The sequence below is a fragment of the Orcinus orca genome, chromosome 2 (assembly GCF_937001465.1).
Source record: "Orcinus orca chromosome 2, mOrcOrc1.1, whole genome shotgun sequence".
Taxonomy (NCBI): domain Eukaryota; kingdom Metazoa; phylum Chordata; class Mammalia; order Artiodactyla; family Delphinidae; genus Orcinus; species Orcinus orca.
Window position 1 is genome coordinate 184,022,658 of NC_064560.1, and position 19,266 is coordinate 184,041,923.

Genomic DNA, 19,266 nt, shown 5'->3' on the forward strand with positions numbered 1-19,266 from the left:
TTTAAATTAGATTCCACATATTTTTAAATATCATATTTGTTTTTCTCTGTTTGACTTACTTCACTTAGTATGATAATCTCTAGGTCCATCCACGTTGCTGTAAATGGCATTGTTTCGTTCTTTTTATGGCTGAGTAATATTCCATTGTATATATGTACCACATCTTCTTTATCCATTCCTCTATTGATGGACATTTAGGTTGCTTTCATGTCCTAACTATTGTAAATAATGCTGCAAAGAACATTGGGGTGCATCTATCTTTTCGAATTATGGTTTTCTCAGGGTATATGTCCAGGAGTAGAATTGCTGGGTCATATGGTATTTCTGTTTTTAGTTTTTCAAGGAACATCCATACTGTTATCCACAGTGGCTGTACCAATTTACATTCCCACCAACAGTGTAGGAGGGTTCCCTTCCCTCCACACCCTCTCAAGCATCATTTGCATATATGATCATTTAAGCTTAAGGCTTGGATGCCATTTCTTACAAAGGGAAGAAAAGAAGAGTGTCTGGACCCAAGCTTATTGGACTAACACTGAATGGCTACACTGAAGAGGGAGAACCTACAAAATAGGAAATAACAATAGAAATAGGAAGAAAACTAGCAGCTGTCATAGCAACGAAGGAATGAGGATGTTTCAGTAAGGGCATGGACAAGTCTAAATGTTGCTGTGAGATTAAGTGGGAGGAATACAGTCAAAAGAAAGCCCTTCGGATTTGCCAACCTGGGGCAGATTGGTAACATCTCCTAATGTAAACATTAGAAGAGAAGCTTGTGGGAGAGTAGGAGTGGGAACCAGCATGGAATGTGTTGGTGTGAGGTGGATGGGAGGTGAGGAAACAGAGATATTGATGATGGACTGTTCTTTCCAGGAATTTAGCTAAAAGGAGAGAAATGTGGGAATAGCTGGAGGGGAACTTGAGGGTCAAGGAGATTTTTTTAGTGGAAAATAGTGGGGAATATTTAAACATGGATCCAGTTTGAGAGGGAGAGATTGTGCACACAGGGAAGGAAGAGATAGTTATCTTCCAGAGAGGCCTGTAGGGCGAGGGCTCCAAGGAACGGATGATGTGATCAACCTTTAAGGAAAAGAAAGTAGGTGCACATAAAGATAAACTCGTATGTTTGGCAACAGAAAGAGGTGGGAGATCCTGTCTGATGCCTTCCGCTATCTTCAGATTAAAGTCAGGTTGTCTACTGAGGGTGAGAGGAATAAGGTTTGGAGGGCTAAGGAGAGTGAAGTTTAATGCCATCTTTGAGGAGAATGGGAGAGAATGCTTTCCAGAGAAGTGCAGTAAAATTGCTAGGTGGGGTGAGGTCTCACTTTAGGTTGGGGATTTCTTATTTAAGGTAGAACTAGTCTGTGCTGTTAGGTGACTTTCTCTAGTGGGAATCTGAAACTCAGGTGGGCACAGGGGAGATTGGGCTTGTGATTGAGTGGGAAGTGTTTGCTTCATTGCTGTAATGAAAGAATAGAGGGCAAAGAGAACCTGGGGTGTTACAGAAGAATTTTTGAAATGAGAGACTGTATACCCTAAACTGATAAGGAGAGAAATGTGGTGTAGTGGGAAGAGCACTGATTGTTTTTTAGCCAGGAAAATTGAGTTGCAGTTCTATTTCTAGGATATGCTACTGTTTGAACTGGTGGAAGTCACAGATTTCTCCAAGCTAGTTTCCTCATTTGTAAATTAGGAGTAATAATGACTTAACTTCTCATAGCTGTGTAGGCATTTCACAAGACTAGTAGTGACTAGCTCTCAATAGGTATTTGAATATTTAGCTGAATCTGAACTCCAGTTGGAAATGTACAAGAGCCTAGTGGTGAATAATGTGAGTATAGTTATTTGCTTATTCCTTCTCTTGAATTATCAAGAACTGTTTAAACATCTTTTGTTCTAGCCCTGCACAGTCTGCCTTTTGAAAAAGAAAGAGAGGGAAGGGGTGAGGAAAAGAGGACGAATTCTCATTTGGGACACACATATTCAGAATGAGCACTGCATGTTTGAGTTATAGAGTGGAAGAGGGAAAAGAAAACCTATTAGATTTCCTGGTGTCAAATGCTATTATAGGATTGTCTGAACAAAGTCTCTTGTAGAGAAAAAGCAGATGTAGAAAGATTTTCCCTAAAATTACTGTTTGGTAGCTTACTGATCCCATTTTCTACAGACTTTTTTTTCACTTGGAATTCAAGGAACTCACAACACTTAACAACATTTCATTTAATTAGTATACAGAAGGTGGCTGTATGTAGGACAGTTGGCAGTTAGTTTTATCCCTTAAATGGCTTTTCCGACAGTGACCCCACATAAAGACCTTCCCAAGCTGTAGAACGTGGTGGCAGCAAACTTGGGACTCTTGGCTATGAAGGAGGCAAGGAGACTTTGTTGTCTGTCTTGCTACCAGCTTATCAGTAGCTGTCTAGTCCTTTAGACGCCTCCAGTTCTTGGCATCTTGCTGCTGCCCATCATCTGGAAAGCCCTTGATTTCCCATTCCTGCTGAGTCCTGGAGTCACGTGGGCAGAGCAGATAATGGGCCCCCTGGTGTAATTACCTTTTACTTATGCACCAGTCCTGCTTGGAAGCGTTACCCACTTTAAATGCCAGGCTGCTGCTAGTTTTGAAAATTTGAGCAGTGGCGAGGGGCTTTAGTTTTTTCAGGGAAGTGGATGTTGGTTTTTTGGTTTGTTTTTTTTTTTTTTTTTCGGTACGTGGGCCTCTCACTGTTGTGGCCTCTCCCGTTGCGGAGCACAGGCTCCGGACGCGCAGGCTCAGCGGCCATGGCTCATGGGCCCAGCCGCTCCGCGGCATGTGGGATCTTCCCGGACCGGGGCACGAACCCGTGTCCCCTGTATCGGCAGGCGGACTCCCAACCACTGCGCCACCAGGGAAGCCCGGATGTTGGTTTTAATACCACTGTAACTAACACCGTTCATAAAATTATACCTGAAGCTTGCATTTTCATACGGAAGATTTATAATACTATCCTCTGTCCATACCGTCTATGTGGCTTCAGGCAAATTATTTCGTCTCTGTGGACTTCATTTGACGTTGATATAAATAGCTCCTATGGGCTGTTGTGGGATTAGATGAAATGAAACATATTAAAAGTCTTTGGAATTATAAAGAGCTTTATACAAAAAGTTACTTGATATGACATGAACCTTTACGCAATACCAAGGGCCATGTCATAGGTATCTTTCTGGTTACCAGCTCCATGCCTGGCAGGGCGTGGGCATTCCCCGAGTATTTGCTGAGCTGTACTTGGTGCTGGTAGACCTCATGAGTCTTATTTTCCATTCTGGGCAACACATATCAAGAAAGGCATTGCCAGTGAAGGAATCAGCATTGCTAAGACTCTGGAGCAAATGAAAGAAAAGGGACATTTACACAGGAAAGGAAGAGATCTCAGAGACCCAATAAATGTCTCCACATATTTGCAGGTTGATGGATGGAAAGGTGTGTGTGTGTATCCCAGAGGAAAGAACTATGATAAAAATAGAGAATGAAAGTCAGAGAAAAATAAAATTTGATGAATTAAACAGAATGACCTGTCTACTAAATTAGGGACAAAAGCTTCCTAGAATAGGGGGCTTTTTGTTATTTTTTTTTTAATGCTAGTAATAAGAATGACACAATGAATGTATGTTCTCCATGTGTTAGATGATATTCTAAGTGATTTATAGTCCTACAACAACTCTGAGAGATTAATACTATCATTTTCCCCATTTTGCATATGAGTTAACTGGGGCATAGGGAGATGAAGTAATGTGCCCAAATTAGCACAGCTAGTAAGTGGGAAAGCTGTCCCGGTCAACTGTCCCCAGACCCACCTTTTTCTCATTATACAATCTCTACCTCTCTTAAATCACAGTTTATTGAGTGCCTAGTTGGTGCTTTTTGTTACTTTACATGCATTAGATCTAGTCTTCCCAACATGAGCATGGTTTATTATCCCCTCTTGAGATGAAGAAAGGTGATGCACAGAGAGGTTAAGTGTCCATTGTCATGCCGTTTGAGTGGCTGCACTGATGTCAAGTTAAATTCTGACTCCAAACCCTTTGCTCTTTCCATGCCCCCACGCCACCTCTACCTCTCACTTGTTGATTTGATCCAGAAGCAAGAAGGACCAGTTGTCTCGATGTCCTGAAAGCAGTTCCTGATTAGTGAGTGGCTGGGTAGTAAGACCCTAAAGTGACTGATTATCAAACCCATCTGGGGAAAGTTGACAAAATGTACCTACCCAGCCTTCTTTGAAGACCAGTCAAACCAGAATCTGCAGGGGTGGGACCCAGGAACTTTAATGTTTCATCACCTTCCCTAAGTGTTTTTGATGACCCTTGGGGATGGGGAATCGCTGGATCAGATGATGCGAAAAATCTCTCCCAAAGTTACGTCTAAGAAATCAGCTATTTTCTATGCCCGACCTGTGAGGTGCTCAGTATCTGAGCAAATTAATGACTGCTGAACTACCTCCCTTTGAAATGGGTTGAAGAGTGTATAGATATGAGCTGTAGGGAATTCCATCCTTTATTGACCATACACTTTTTTCTTCGTTTAATCCTGTTGGCGCTGTCTGAATAAAATTCTTCTCTAATAGTGTCTGTTCACCAGTGGGCTTTATTAAATACCGTGAAGACTCAGTCTTGCAGTCCTAGATTATACAGATTTATATGAACCCAGGGGATGGTCAGTGGGAGCTCCCTAGTGGATTGAGAGAAGCGTATGGCAGTAATGAAGGTGTCCTCAAAGCTTATGCAGTTGAGTTTTTAGCATTGTAACTTGTTCTAAACTTAGCCCTATTATTCAAACCAACTGCATTGGAAACCATGTGAGAACAACCCTTCAAGTGTGTTAGAGAATTTTATGCTTGTCAGGAGAATAGTTTTTCTTTTTTTTTTTTTTGGTCCAATTTTAATGTTTTCCATTCTAGACTGACTGGAGCCAGAAAATTGTCGACTGTTTAAATAAAGTGTTTCCTTTCTTTCCTTCCCTCCTTCCCTCCTTTTCTCCCTCTTCCTTTCTTTCTCTCCCTTTGTTTTGGCAAAGAAAAATATCTGTCTAATGAGAAAAACTTCAAGGAGCTTGATTGAGCTTCAGTGAATGAGATGGAAAAATGGTTTCAAGTTAGGGGGTAGCTATTGTTATATTTTCCTCCGCATTCCTCTGCTAATTCCCACATCTTGGCCAGCTAACTACAGAACTCTCCGATTGTTATAGGAACAGTATTTATAACCTATCTTAAGGAATGTGGAAATGTGCACAAGATCTATAAATTGCTTTAGTGTTTCCAGATTATAACAAAGACATTTGCAGTGTAGTTGGGCCTATGGTTTCTGCACCTGTGTGTGTCGATTTTAAGCACAAACTTAACTCCAGAAGCTCTAAGTCTGATGTATCCAGGGAAACTTTTCTGGGAAAAAAAAAGCTCATCAACAGTAGCTTTTTCACTTGCATCGCTCCAGGCAGTGTGCTGTCTTGGCACAATCCAGGCAATGCCGAAACCATTAAGGTTTTTATTAGGTTTGTCCTGGTGTCATTATACTATGGAATCGGCAGTGCTTATAGATAATGCCTGTTTTCTGTACTATGATTTTTATAGTCTGAGTTTATTAAGAGCCCCTGGAATTAATTTAAAAAACTTTTTAGGCAACATGAGGAGAGAAACACTTTGCAGAAAGCTCTTCCATGATTTATGTCTTTTGAGTCTCAGTTCCTATGAAAAGAGTTAAAAAGTAGCCTGGCATAACTGCTGCCGTTACTGTCATCTTTAACAGACAGGCAGGGTCAGGGTCTTGCTGTCTCCAAAGAGCCTTTGTTGCATGTTGTTTTACACTCGGGCTTTTGAAACTCTTTTCTGCTTTAAATGAAAATTTCTGTTTTTACCTAGCACCTTCCATTAAGCCATTCTTCACATTCTCTCATTTCCTGGAGGGGAGACATACTCAGTGCACTATTCAAATAGGAAAGAAAGAAGAAAAACCCCACACCTTTTGCTCTCAATATTTGAAATCCATCTTGTAAAGCAAAATCTTTTTGTTATCAACCTTCAGAGACTTATAAATGAAATGGCTAATGATTTTGAAACATGGGTTTGTTTATTAACTTCTAGAAACAGGACTATCTCTGTGGGAAGCAAAGAGTTGGGCAAAAGTGCTGTGCAGTCAAAATTTTGTTCCTTCTCTGAGCTGGGCTGGGTTTCACCTCTTGGTCCACATTACAACCGTCCATGTGCAGAACTTCTGGAATCTCTTCCCTGGCTTGCACCTTACTATCCTTCAGATCCTCACGTAGACAGTCCTTCCTCTGCTGTGTTTTTCCTGATACCCCATGCACTAGATTAGAACTTTTTACATGGTACCATAATTTCCTGATGCCCTGAGATTGGAGATCTTTACACAGTACCATAATTCCCTGCTTATTCATTTCTCTCCCCTCATTATACTTTTAAGACTCACAAAGGCAAAAACCATATCAGCTCTGCATGATGGTATCGTCATTCCAGTGCCCAATAAATATTGGCTGAATAAATGAATGAAAAACATATTGCATTTTCATGCTTTTTTGGTGGCCATGGCACAAAACATTTATGGGCTCTGTTTATTAGAAACTTATCTTCACCTTCCTCTATAAAATCAAGATAAAAATACTAACTCTTTAAGGTACTTGTAAGATGGGGTGGGTCAGTTGTTCTTAACTGGGGGCATTTTGCCTCACCAGGGGACATACCTATGGCAATGTCTGGAGACATCTTTGTATGTACACAGAGACATCTTTGTATGTACACTGGAGACATCTTTGTATGTACACAGCAGCTGGAGACATCTTTGTATGTACATCTTTGTATGTACACAGCAGCTGGAGACATCTTTGTATGTACATCTTTGTATGTACACAGCAGCTCCACAAGAAAAGAATTATCTGGCTCAAAATCTAAATACTGCTGATGTTGAGAAATCCTGGAGGAAGTGTCAGTACAGAGAACTTGGTTAGTCAAAGTGATTTTATTTTACTCTACATTTTGGAGTTCACCTTTTTAGATATCATTAATAATAACAAGTACACAGAGAATAAAAGTTTTATTTATTATGTTTTTGCCATGTGTCAGGCACCATATAACTTCTCACAAATATTATCCTATTATCCTATTTAATCTCAACAGTGCTGTTGAGTTAGGAACTATTTTATCCCCATTTTTCAGATAGGGAGACTAAGACTTAAAAGGTTAACTGGGCTTCCCTGGTGGCGCAGTGGTTGAGAGTCCGCCTGCCGATGCAGGGGACACGGGTTCGTGCCCCGGTCCGGGAGGATCCCACATGCTGCAGAGCGGCTGGGCCCGTGAGCCATGGTCGCTGAGCCTGCGCGTCCGGAGCCTGTGCTCCGCAACAGTGAGAGGCCCGCGTACTGCAAAAAAAAAAAAAAAAAGGTTAACTAATTTATCTAGCTCCTAAGTGCCAGAGGTGGGATGAGAACTCAGAGGCTATGCTTTTGATCATTATACTATACTGCTTTCTCTATAAATACAGTCTCCATTTTAAGGTCTAAAAGGATTTCTCCCCCTAGTGCGAGAAATATGGAGATTTTAGCCTTACTTAAGTTTAAAAAAAATCATTATTGCCTAGGTGGTTGCAGTTTTACACTTGCACTAATTTGAACAAAGATACAGTCTACTGGCTGATATAATATGTAGGCAGTTGTTGATCCAGGAATTAGGACAAGTCTATTATGCACAGTTATTTTATGGAATTCCCAAGAAGCACAAAGAAAACCTTGAGAGTTTGTTTTCTTTCAACACTGAACTTGCCATAGCTGATCAACACAAGCGCGATCTAGATGGGACTTTTCTCCTATTGAGGTGGATAAACAGTGACGGTTTGCCCCATGTAATCCCATTAGGAGCTTTCTTCAGGACCACATCCTCTTCTTATGTAATTATAGGAGAACCACTCATGAGTAAAGTCCACCTGCCAAGAGAGCAAGGCCTGGGGCAAAGGGTTGGCTGATAGGGCTTTTTCTCTCCTTACAGAGGACACAGTTGAAGCAAGTGGAAGAGTTGCAATTTGGATGCACAGTGATGGTCTCCAGTGATCCCTGAGTACTTTGTTAGCTCGCAATCATTATTGCCTTGAGTCTCTTCACTGAAGAAGTTTCTAAACAAATTCTACCATCTTCAAGCACTGGTTTGTTGTTTCTAGGGCCTTAAAGCTTGGCTTGTAAATGCCAAGTTGAGAAGCATCTATTCTTTTTACATAGGAATTTAAAGACCCTGGGGCAGCTGTGTTTTCTCCCTTGGAAAATTCTGTTCATTGTGTGCTACTATCACACTTTGAAGATTCCCATGGAATACTCAAAAATGTGTTAGATTCTATTCTTTTGGTCTCACTTTCCTACCTTTTTTGAAGAGTAAATGCTAATAGCACCAAACAGATTTTTGTTCTTAAATAAATCATGCTTTATGAAAGTAGGCCCCCTCTGATTACAAATAGCTCTTTAAGCTCCTCCTGGATATTAGTGCTTGTCATTCAGACATACATTTTCAAGGGTCTGTTGAAGCCAAGTGATATATTTAGTCATTGCATTACTCTACCTGTAAGATGTCATTTACATGTAAGATGCAATTTGAGACCATCTCCTGGGGACGAAAGTGATTAGTATGCCTTATGCTTTTACTCTTCTCAAATGAATCATTTGACATGCTCTTGCATGTATTTTACACTTAATAAATTAAAACATTTGAAAGCTTAAATAAGACGGCACTGTGTTGAGGGCAGTGTTTCTCTAATTTTAACGTGTACGCCCCAGGCTCTTGCTAATGTGCAGATTCTGTTTCCAGCAACTTCACAGGTTCGTGCTGTTGGACCAGGGATCACACTTGAGTAGCAGGCTATTAGGGAACATTGAGATGGTTTGAGAATTTGAAACCTGAGCTAGGGATGGCATCAAGCTGATGGCATTACATTCGCTTTTCCTGCACTACGCTTAGTTGTATTATAAATTATCCTTTAAGCGTATAGGGAGATTTTGGGCAGAGAGGATGACTCCTGTTCCATGTGATAAAACATATATTTGTAATTTTTAACAACTTAAATAATGCTTAATTTTTAATAAAGTATCACATCCATCTGTTTTGCCTGGAAAGATACTCCCTATACCCCCTCCCTTTTTTTTTTTTTTTTTTAAGTTTTCTGAACAATAGAAAAATGAATATTACCGTTTCTGGTCATCAAAGGCATTTTTTAGATGGCTCACAATATTTCAAATTGTAGAACAAATTTACAAGAGTCTGGACAGTTAAATAGTAGTTACAATGGTTTTTTTTTTCTTCTTCTTTTTTAATTACCTTTCTAAAGATAGCTAAAGGAACAATTTCAAATAGTTCCTCTGTGCTTTACATATAAGTTGTTTCAATTGTTGTGTATTGGTAAGAAGTAAGAGACTTCCGGCTTGCCATGTCCTGTCACGTTAGCTGCTTTTGTAGGGAAATCAAATCTGGCACCTTTCAATTAACTTCTTTACTTCTCTAATCTAAAAATAGACGGAACAGTTGTGGAGCAAGAAGGTCTGATTACTATCTGTATATTGCCTTTACTTCCCCAACTGTGTCTTCTAACATTTCAAAGTTTACTGAAAGTCCTTTCCTAAAAGCAGGAAAACACATACAGATGGGAGGAAGGTTGAGTTGCTGGAAAATAATTCTATTCGCAGTCATGAGCTTGTCAGCTCTCAAAGGAATCGCAATGGTGTATCTCATCTGAACCTGAAGGTCTCAAAAGAGGGGATAAGTGGAAATGTGTCATGGGTAACTCAAGTGGGGGCTATTTGGGAGGCAGAGAGAGATGAGAGGAGGTGGGGAGTGGGGAAGAAAAGAGCAGTCTTCTCTCTGACTTGACATCACCTCTGTTTCTGTGCATCACCTTTAAACTGCTTCATCACAGTGTCAGATCAGAAGGATGCATCTTTCTAAATAACTTTATCAGTCCCCATTTTGCATTTGTTTATAACTGGAAAGGGTTTCACAATTTTTTTTCCCTTAAATTGTATTCGTTGCTCAGTCACTCATTTCATCTTGAAATATGACTGTGACCAGTTGCATTTGTAGATGGTCATCATTGATTCAATGGATTCAGCCCTGGGCCTCTTGTGCCTGTCTGTTTGGATATGCAAATAGATCTCTGAGAGAAGATACTCACTGTGCTGTGAAATTCACAATATGATCATTGATAGTGAGAGGTAACAGTATGGTCTCCGTTTGATGATAAAGATAATTGAATCGTTTTCATTTCTTAAATAACTTTTCAACTGAATTATTATTATTTAGCATGTCACTTAATGCCAACTCCCTGATCATTTAGTCCCAATCACAGTGATGTTTTTGTTTTTGTTTTGTTTTTTAACATCTTTGTTGGAGTATAATTGCTTTACAATGTTGTATTAGTTTCTGCTCTATAAGAAAGTGAATCAGCTATATGTATACATATATCCCCGTATCCCCTCTCTCTTGAGTCTCCCTCCCACCCTCCTTATCCCACCCCTCTAGGTGGTCACAAAGCACTGAGCTGATCTCCCTGTGCTATGCGACTGCTTCCCACTAGCTATCTATTTTACATTCGGTAGTGTATATATGTGCATGCCTCTCTCTCCCTTCCTCCCAGCTTACTCTTCCCCATCTCTGTGTCCTCAAGTCCATTCTCTAGGTCTGCGTCTTTATTCCTGTCCTGCATCTAGGTTCTTCAGAACCATTTTTTTTTTTTTTAGATTCCATATATATGTGTTAGCATACGGTATTTGTTTTTCTCTTTCTGACCTACTTCACTCTGTATGACAGACTCTAGGTCTATCCACCTCACTACAAATAACTCAGTTCTGTTTCTTTTTATGGCTGAGTAATATTCCATTGTATATATGTGCCACATCTTCTTTAACCATTCATCTGACAATGGACACTTAGGTTGCTTCCATGTCCTGGCTATTGTAAATAGTGCTGCAATGAACATTGAATCACAGCATTCTTGAAAAGCCACAGTCAGATCAGCACTTTACCCACTCACTACCCTTAACTGACTCTTTTCTCTCTACTTTCCTACAGCAGATTGCAGACTGAACTTAACCAAGTTCATAGGCTGATCCACACTGACCTGACGGACCACAGAAGAAGGGATTCTGCCTACCCAACTGGGCCCCTTTTGACCGCTGATAACTTGGCTTCACTTGTTGCCTGGGTGGAAAGTTCTCCTTATTGAAATTTTTTTGCACATGGAGGACAATAGCAAAGAGGGCAACATAGGCTGATAAGACCAGAGACCACAGGCAGATTCTTTGACCTTGGCCTTCGGGACTTTTCCTCTAGCTGGAGTTCTGGACTTTAACAGAACTGCGTTCAATCATTTTGGTTTTGCTATCTGTTTTTTTTTTTCTTCTTCTTTTTCTTTTCACTACCACATCGTATTTTATTTCTGTACTTCAGAAATGGGCCTACAGACTACACAGGGGCCCAGCCAGGGGGCTTTTTTCCTGAAATCTTGGCTTCTCATTTCCCTGGGGCTCTACTCACAAGTGTCAAAACTCCTGGCGTGCCCTAGCGTGTGTCGCTGCGACAGGAACTTTGTCTACTGTAACGAGCGAAGCTTGACCTCAGTGCCTCTTGGGATCCCGGAGGGCGTCACTGTACTCTACCTCCACAACAACCAAATTAATAATGCTGGGTTTCCTGCAGAGCTGCACAACGTACAGTCTGTGCACACCGTGTACCTTTATGGGAACCAACTGGATGAATTCCCCATGAACCTTCCCAAGAACGTCCGAGTTCTCCATCTGCAGGAAAACAATATTCAGACCATTTCACGGGCCGCCCTGGCCCAGCTCTTGAAGCTTGAAGAGCTCCACCTGGATGACAACTCAATATCCACGGTGGGGGTGGAAGATGGGGCCTTCCGGGAGGCCATTAGCCTCAAATTGTTGTTTCTATCCAAGAATCACCTGAGCAGCGTGCCTGTGGGGCTTCCCATGGACCTGCAAGAGCTGAGAGTGGATGAGAATCGAATTGCCGTCATATCAGACATGGCCTTTCAGAACCTCACCAGCTTGGAGCGTCTGATCGTGGATGGAAACCTCCTGACCAACAAGGGCATTGCCGAGGGCACCTTCAGCCACCTCGCCAAGCTCAAGGAATTTTCCATTGTCCGGAATTCGCTCTCCCATCCCCCTTCTGACCTCCCAGGTACGCACCTGATGAGGCTCTATCTGCAGGACAACCAGATCAACCACATCCCTTTGACAGCCTTCTCGAATCTCCGGAAGCTGGAACGGCTGGATATATCCAACAACCAGCTGCGCGTGTTGACTCAAGGGGTCTTCGATAACCTCTCCAACCTGAAGCAGCTCACTGCTCGGAATAATCCTTGGTTCTGTGACTGCAGTATTAAATGGGTCACAGAATGGCTCAAACACATACCCTCATCTCTGAATGTGCGAGGTTTCATGTGCCAAGGTCCTGAACAAGTCCGGGGGATGGCAGTCCGGGAGTTGAATATGAATCTGTTGTCCTGTCCCACCACGACCCCCGGCCTGCCTCTCTTCACTCCAGCTCCAAGTTCAGCTTCGCCCACGACTCAGCCTCCCACACTCTCTGTCCCGACCCCTAGCAGAAGCTATGCGCCTCTAACTCCCATGGCATCGAAACTCCCCACGATTCCCGACTGGGATGGCAGAGAAAGAGTGACCCCGCCTCTTTCTGAACGGATCCAGCTCTCTATCCATTTTGTGAATGACACTTCCATTCAAGTCAGCTGGCTCTCTCTCTTTACTGTGATGGCGTACAAACTCACGTGGGTGAAAATGGGCCACAGTTTGGTGGGGGGCATCGTTCAGGAACGCATTGTCAGTGGTGAGAAGCAGCATCTGAGCCTGGTCAATTTAGAGCCCAGATCCACTTATCGGATTTGTTTAGTGCCACTGGATGCATTTAACTACCGAGCTGTAGAAGACACCATTTGTTCTGAGGCCACCACCCATGCCTCCTATGTGAACAACGGCAGCAACACGGCTTCCAGCCATGAGCAGACGACTTCCCACAGCATGGGCTCCCCTTTTCTGCTGGCGGGGCTGATCGGGGGTGCGGTGATATTTGTGCTTGTGGTCCTGCTCGGTGTCTTTTGCTGGCATATGCACAAAAAGGGGCGCTACACCTCCCAGAAGTGGAAATACAACCGAGGCCGGCGGAAAGATGACTATTGCGAGGCAGGCACCAAAAAGGACAATTCCATCCTGGAGATGACAGAAACCAGCTTTCAGATCGTCTCCTTAAATAACGATCAGCTCCTTAAAGGAGATTTCAGACTGCAGCCCATTTACACCCCAAATGGGGGCATTAATTACACAGACTGCCATATCCCCAACAACATGCGATACTGCAACAGCAGTGTGCCAGACTTGGAGCACTGCCATACGTGACAGCTAGAGGTCCAGCATTACAAACGCGGACAGTAAGACTCTCGAGAACACACTCGTGTGTGCACATAAAGACACGCCAATTACATTTGATAAATGTTACACAGATGCATTTGTGCATTTGAATACTCTGTAATTTATACGGTGTACTATATAATGGGATTTAAAAAAAGTGCTATCTTTTCTATTCCAAGTTAATTACAAACAGTTTTGTAACTCTTTGCTTTTTAAAATCTTAAAAAAAAAAAAATAGCTGCTGAAGTACTGTACAGGGTTGTACAATGAGAACCCAATACTAAGGTAAAAGAATGAGTGATTCTTCCTCCTGATGCAATTCACCACTTTGCTGTTGAAGCTTCAGAACAAATTCCTTTCCTAGAGTTGGTGGTCAGATGAAAGGGCAGGTTAAAATGGACTCATCAGTGTAGGATAAATAATAGGCATAAAACCAGAAATGACCCCAGATATCTTCACGCTATTTGTATATTTCCTGGTCTGGAAGAAAAGTGAAAACTTCTAGAGTATAAGAAAGGAGGTAGTCACCCTGATTTGACCCAAAGGAGGAAATGCAGAAAACATCTCTTGAGGAAGTCAGTTCCTGTGAGATAAGTTAACCCATCCTGGCAGAATCAAGAAAATGAGATAAGATTTAAAAAGACAGTCAAACCCAGGGGTTGGCTTTCTGATTGGGAACTTGAAAATCACTCTTCAGGCTTCCCTGGCCCTATGTGAAACAGTGAGAGACCTGAGTCTGTTTTCAGTCATCTTCGGGGGCAGGTAGGATGTCCCAGCAAGAAAACTCCCTTTAAAAGTGTTACTGTTCAAATCATATGTCAGGTTGAATCACATTCATCAGAGATATATTCTAGAATACTTTTTTTAGAAGAGGCTAATAAAATAATGGGAAGAATTATATTGAATGGAATTATTTTTGATAATGAGAACTATTTGGGTAGATTCACTGCAGCTATGTCAACATGATATTTAGACCAACAAGGGATCAATGTTTGGAATATACTAAACTTGTTATGTAAAAATTATTGATACCATTTAGACAAAAGCAAGTGATCAGTGGTTCTGTTATACTATATCAACTAACTTTGTTAGTATCATGTTGAAATAGCTTGAATTAATACCTTTATCCCCTCGGAAATTCTTGTCTTCCAATCACCTCACGTATATTTTCGTAATTAGCTGTAGAGGCAACATTTGTCATTCCCCCTCTCTTCAAAATTCAAAAGAACATCATGGATGCCAGTCTTGGTTGCACAAAATATCCATATACACTTTAAAATGTATACTAATTCTCCTTGCTAATAATTCTGTAAGGACACATCAAAGCTGGCAAAATAACATATTTGTTTAAAAAGCAATACCAAGTTTCCACCTTGAACTGACTTTGACCTTCCGTTTTTTAAATTTCATTTATTCCTTTCAGTCATGGATGTTCCTCTTCTTTGGGAATTGTGGAGGGATAATCAATCTTATATTAACAGCATAACAGATGAAAAAAAATGATCAAGTCTGAGAGGGAAGACTTGTTCTCCTAATCTTGGCAAAGCAGGGCATAGGACAGAGGGCATGGAGAAGAGAAGGATGTCCAGACTTAATTCTAGATATTTTTTGAAGCAACGTCCATTTTCAGAAAGCATGTATAATGTACTCCTTTCCATCCCTTAGTTGTAGAAGGGCTATCGATCACACTCATACATTATCTAAAAAATACACCCTTGGAAAATTATTTTCAAAATCAAATTTAGGCATTTCAGTCTGTGTTGCATGTTTCCTTGATCACCAGCCATTATTTTAGGAACCTATGAAGTTAATGTCACAATCATTTTGCTTTCTCTTTCTCTGTCCCTCTTACTTTTAACAAAATAGAACTGTGATGTGTCTACTTTGTAAGAGTTTAGGTATAAAATGCTATGCAAGTTTTTCTTTATAGTAAGAGCTTTATTTTCTTTAATAATATATCCCCAACTCATATGTTTTAATCTCCCTTGTCCCTCAGAATAAGCAGAAAATATAACTGAAGTTATGTTATAGACACAAGAATCGAAACTGTGCAGTCAGCTGAGCTGAAATTAACTACTAATTAATTTGAATTAATTCTAAAGTGACTTCGGTTTTCATTTTAGTTTATTAGCTAGCTCGTTTTGTCTGTTGCTTTTTTAAAGCTTGATCCACACAGTGAAGGGTTAAGACAATCTGTGAAAGTGATCAGTGTAGCAGTAAGCCATCTGAAATGCAGGACCATGACATGGGGTTTTGTGTATTTAACTGGATAATTCCCTCCCACTGTCCCTTTCTCCTTGGCTGTGTAGATAAAACTATGTGTTCAAATGATGGTACTTTGATTTTTGAGGGTTTTTTTTTTCCTTTTATCCACAAAATAATCATTCTCATTTATTTGTATTGTGTGTATAACCTCCAGCTGGATACTTCGCTGCTGAAACAAATGTTTTTGCTTTGAGCCAAGAAGACCAAAATTAGAGAGGTTTCTATAATGTCTAATGGGATTCACAGAATTATTTGGGGCTTAAGTCCTATGACAGAGACCTGGTCATGTGAAATGATTAGGATGATCTGAAATGGTTCCTTTGCTAGAAGACATTTCTGAAGAGATAGAATCTAGTTATAGACTTAATTCTGAGCTTGTGCACAACATGACAGAGACTGTTAAAATTGAGATCAGTCTCCTATTTGTAATAGTGTACCTGGGGCACTCACCTACACCAGGATAGAAAGCACATCATGGAATTTGTAACAACCATCAGTGGTGGATGATGCTTTGAATGGTGTTTTTGTTATGGGAATGTTTTACTGATACATCAACTCTGTATTTTGGACCTCTCTTGAGCTCATACATTATTTTGCATTTTGAGATTAGTCAAGAGTCACAGTTCAAGGTGCAGGACAAGACCATGAGCAAAGCCATATGTACCGGCTTTTAAAGAGCTCGATGCTGTCTGACCAAATCAAATGATTTCATATACTATGTGTCCACTTTCAGAGCTAGGTAACTGTCACTTGCAGAAGAAATTCCAAAAGGAAAAGTCATAGCCATGAGCACACAGGTATTACTGACATTATTCATACCCAGCGTTGTCATGAATACCTACTTGTTTGGGAGATGTATTTGAATAGGGAGAAGCCCTTAGCTTCCCTCAAACTGTCAAATGCATTAACAACTTTTTGCATGGGACAATCAAAAGCAGAGACACAAAGGGTGTCCTCCTGCCTATTTTTCTGATGCGAGAAGTGGAAAACATTCTACCCTGTGAGAAATCATGCAATTTCTAGTTATCTGGATGTTTGTTGAAAATATGTTACATGTTTTCCCAGAGATTTAAAAAAAAGTATAATGTGACCAGTCTGGTAAAAAGGATGAATGAAATAGCTGATGTTATGGCTCCATTTCCTACTAGATCATAATAGTCCTAGTCATTCCACAGGAGTTAGAACTTCCTTCCTCACTGAGGAGAACAAGCTCTCCATGTTGTGGACAGAGCATCCATTCCAGACACAAGACAATATAGTTGCTGTCCACAGGGAGGACAGCAGATAGCTTGGTCAGCTAACCTCACTTGCAGAATACATTACAACTTGCAACAATGAAGTGATCAATTTCCATTACTTCTTAGCTTCTAGCATTTTTCTCTACCCTATAACAAGGAGACATTGTTTCACTTTGGAATATGAGAGTAATAGTTTTGCTCATGACTTACCTTTCCAACTTCATGGGAAAGCAGAACAGAAAATGGAGCCCCAAAGAGAAAGAGACAAATACATAAAACAAACCAAAAAACTCCTCTTCATTATTAGTTTTCTCCAACCTTGCCTGATGCTTTTTTTTTTAAGTCAAAATACTAATGTAGGAAGCAGTAGTTTACACCTCTCTCTAATTTCTTCAGTGGGGTCGAAAGACAATTGCTGACAATGGGGGATGCTTGTCCCTGATTGTGGGGAGAAAGTTTTGTACATGTTGTTATAACATGTACTGTTACACTGTTATTCTGGGGATACTGTTACAACAACAAAAAAAATCACATTCCTTTTGCTATAGTTTAAGTTTTTTTTTTCTTTTTCTAGCAGCACACCCACCAGAAGAGCACAAAGCAAGGCCATCACAACAGACATTTTTTAACTAGTGTAAAACACACACTTGTGTACACACACACACCACACACAGGGGTATTCGTAAAGACATCCATGGGATGTAAGATTTATAACCTTTCTGAGGCAAGGTGAAGGCGTCGCCACTGTGTGTCCCTCGTGGGAACAGTATATATTCGCTGAAAGTTAATCCTGATGATTTGTTATTGTTTGAGCCGTATGTTGATTTGCTTCTGGTTTCTGTGTAGTGTGTTCTCACTGACAAGGGACTGCAAGGGGCTGGAAGATTCTGCATCACACATCCCCTGAGACCTACTGTGTCGCACACTTTGTTAACTACAAACTTCACTCTACACTATACAGTACCTTGTTGATATACTCAGTAAAGGCTTATTTTAAAAAGAAACCACATTGTGTTTATCTGAGTAAGTTCATTGGGATACGGCCCATCCTTGCTTGGTTCATGTCAAAGACAAATGAGGGACACTTCCTGATGGAGGACCATGGATGGGATGAAGGAGGTAGTAGGGTTTTTCATTTTCTCTTACCTTGAAGAAAACTTCTGTGTTTTAAGGCCATTTGACTCTTTTTGTGTGAGGGGTTTATATGAAATCTTCACGTTCTTTTCTATTTCCTGACTAAATTGTGTGTTCCTATGAATATCTTTTGAATATACACACATACATGGAGCATATTATTTTGTGTTTGTGAAATCTGTGTTGTTTAGAATATAGATAAATGCCAATGTAGTTATCTCATCAGAATAGTCTTTTGCCCTATTTCATAATATACACTGTCCATTTTAAATGTCACTTTTCCTTAAGAATCCTCATGGTACTTTCTACTTCAGAATTGTTTATAGAGCTCATCCACCCATACTTTCAATAAGCACTCATGAAAATGTATGTATTCATATGCTCAAGTTCAATTCGGGATTATCTCCTGATTTTCCAGAATCCCTTTCTCTAACCCCTCTTGGCCGTTTTACTAATAGTGTATTTGACAGAGACTGAATCAGGAAATAAAATGATGACACTCAGTTACTACTATTAATGACTTGCAGAACCTCTGTTGGAGAATTAACTATGAAAGATGGTTGTAATAGGTGATTCATATTACATTTGGGAGATTTTGTGCAAAATAATGTCTATGTGTTCTTGGATACTTTTGCCAAGAGTTACAGACTCTACTCTGTGGAGACCAGACCCTTAATCGAGGAATACCTTTCATTCAAAAGAGTTTATGAAACAACTTTTACTATGTCCCAGGCACTGGTCTGAGTTCAGAGGTTTCATAGAAGAATGAAATACAGTCTTAGCCAAACCAAGTGTATTTCCTACTCCACCATGTTCCTAAAACGTTTGTTCATCCAATATATTTACTTTTCATCTACTTTTTACAGAGTACTTTATTAGGTTCTACTGGGGATTCAGAGAAAAATATGACTCTGCTGCTAGGAAGCCCACAGATCGTGTAATAAACTTGTTTTCTAACATATTCCAGTGTCTCAGAGCCCATGTGATAACTTTACATTCTCTCATTAAACTCAACGAAATATCTAAGATAACAAAAGAGACATATATACCTGTTGGTAAGTTTGATAATGCATCAAATTTGTATATTAGATATCTAGAGAGAAAGAGGTTAGAGGATCTTGGTGTTTAATAGATGAAACAAAGAAAGTGCTTTGATAAGATCAGAATTCA

At 40.4% G+C, this 19,266-nt stretch overlaps 1 protein-coding gene across 1 annotated transcript in view; it reads left to right on the plus strand.

The window, feature by feature from the left end:
- The window catches only part of FLRT2 (fibronectin leucine rich transmembrane protein 2), a 102,694-nt gene extending 83,637 nt beyond the window's left edge, over window positions 1–19,057 (plus strand). Inside the window, exon 2 of the mRNA XM_033417723.2 lies at window positions 11,088–19,057. Within this exon, the coding sequence (XP_033273614.1) occupies window positions 11,465–13,447 (1,983 nt within the window). The 5' untranslated portion in view covers window positions 11,088–11,464 and the 3' untranslated portion in view covers window positions 13,448–19,057. The remainder of the gene's footprint in view (window positions 1–11,087) is intronic.
- Window positions 19,058–19,266: the final 209 nt, after the last annotated feature.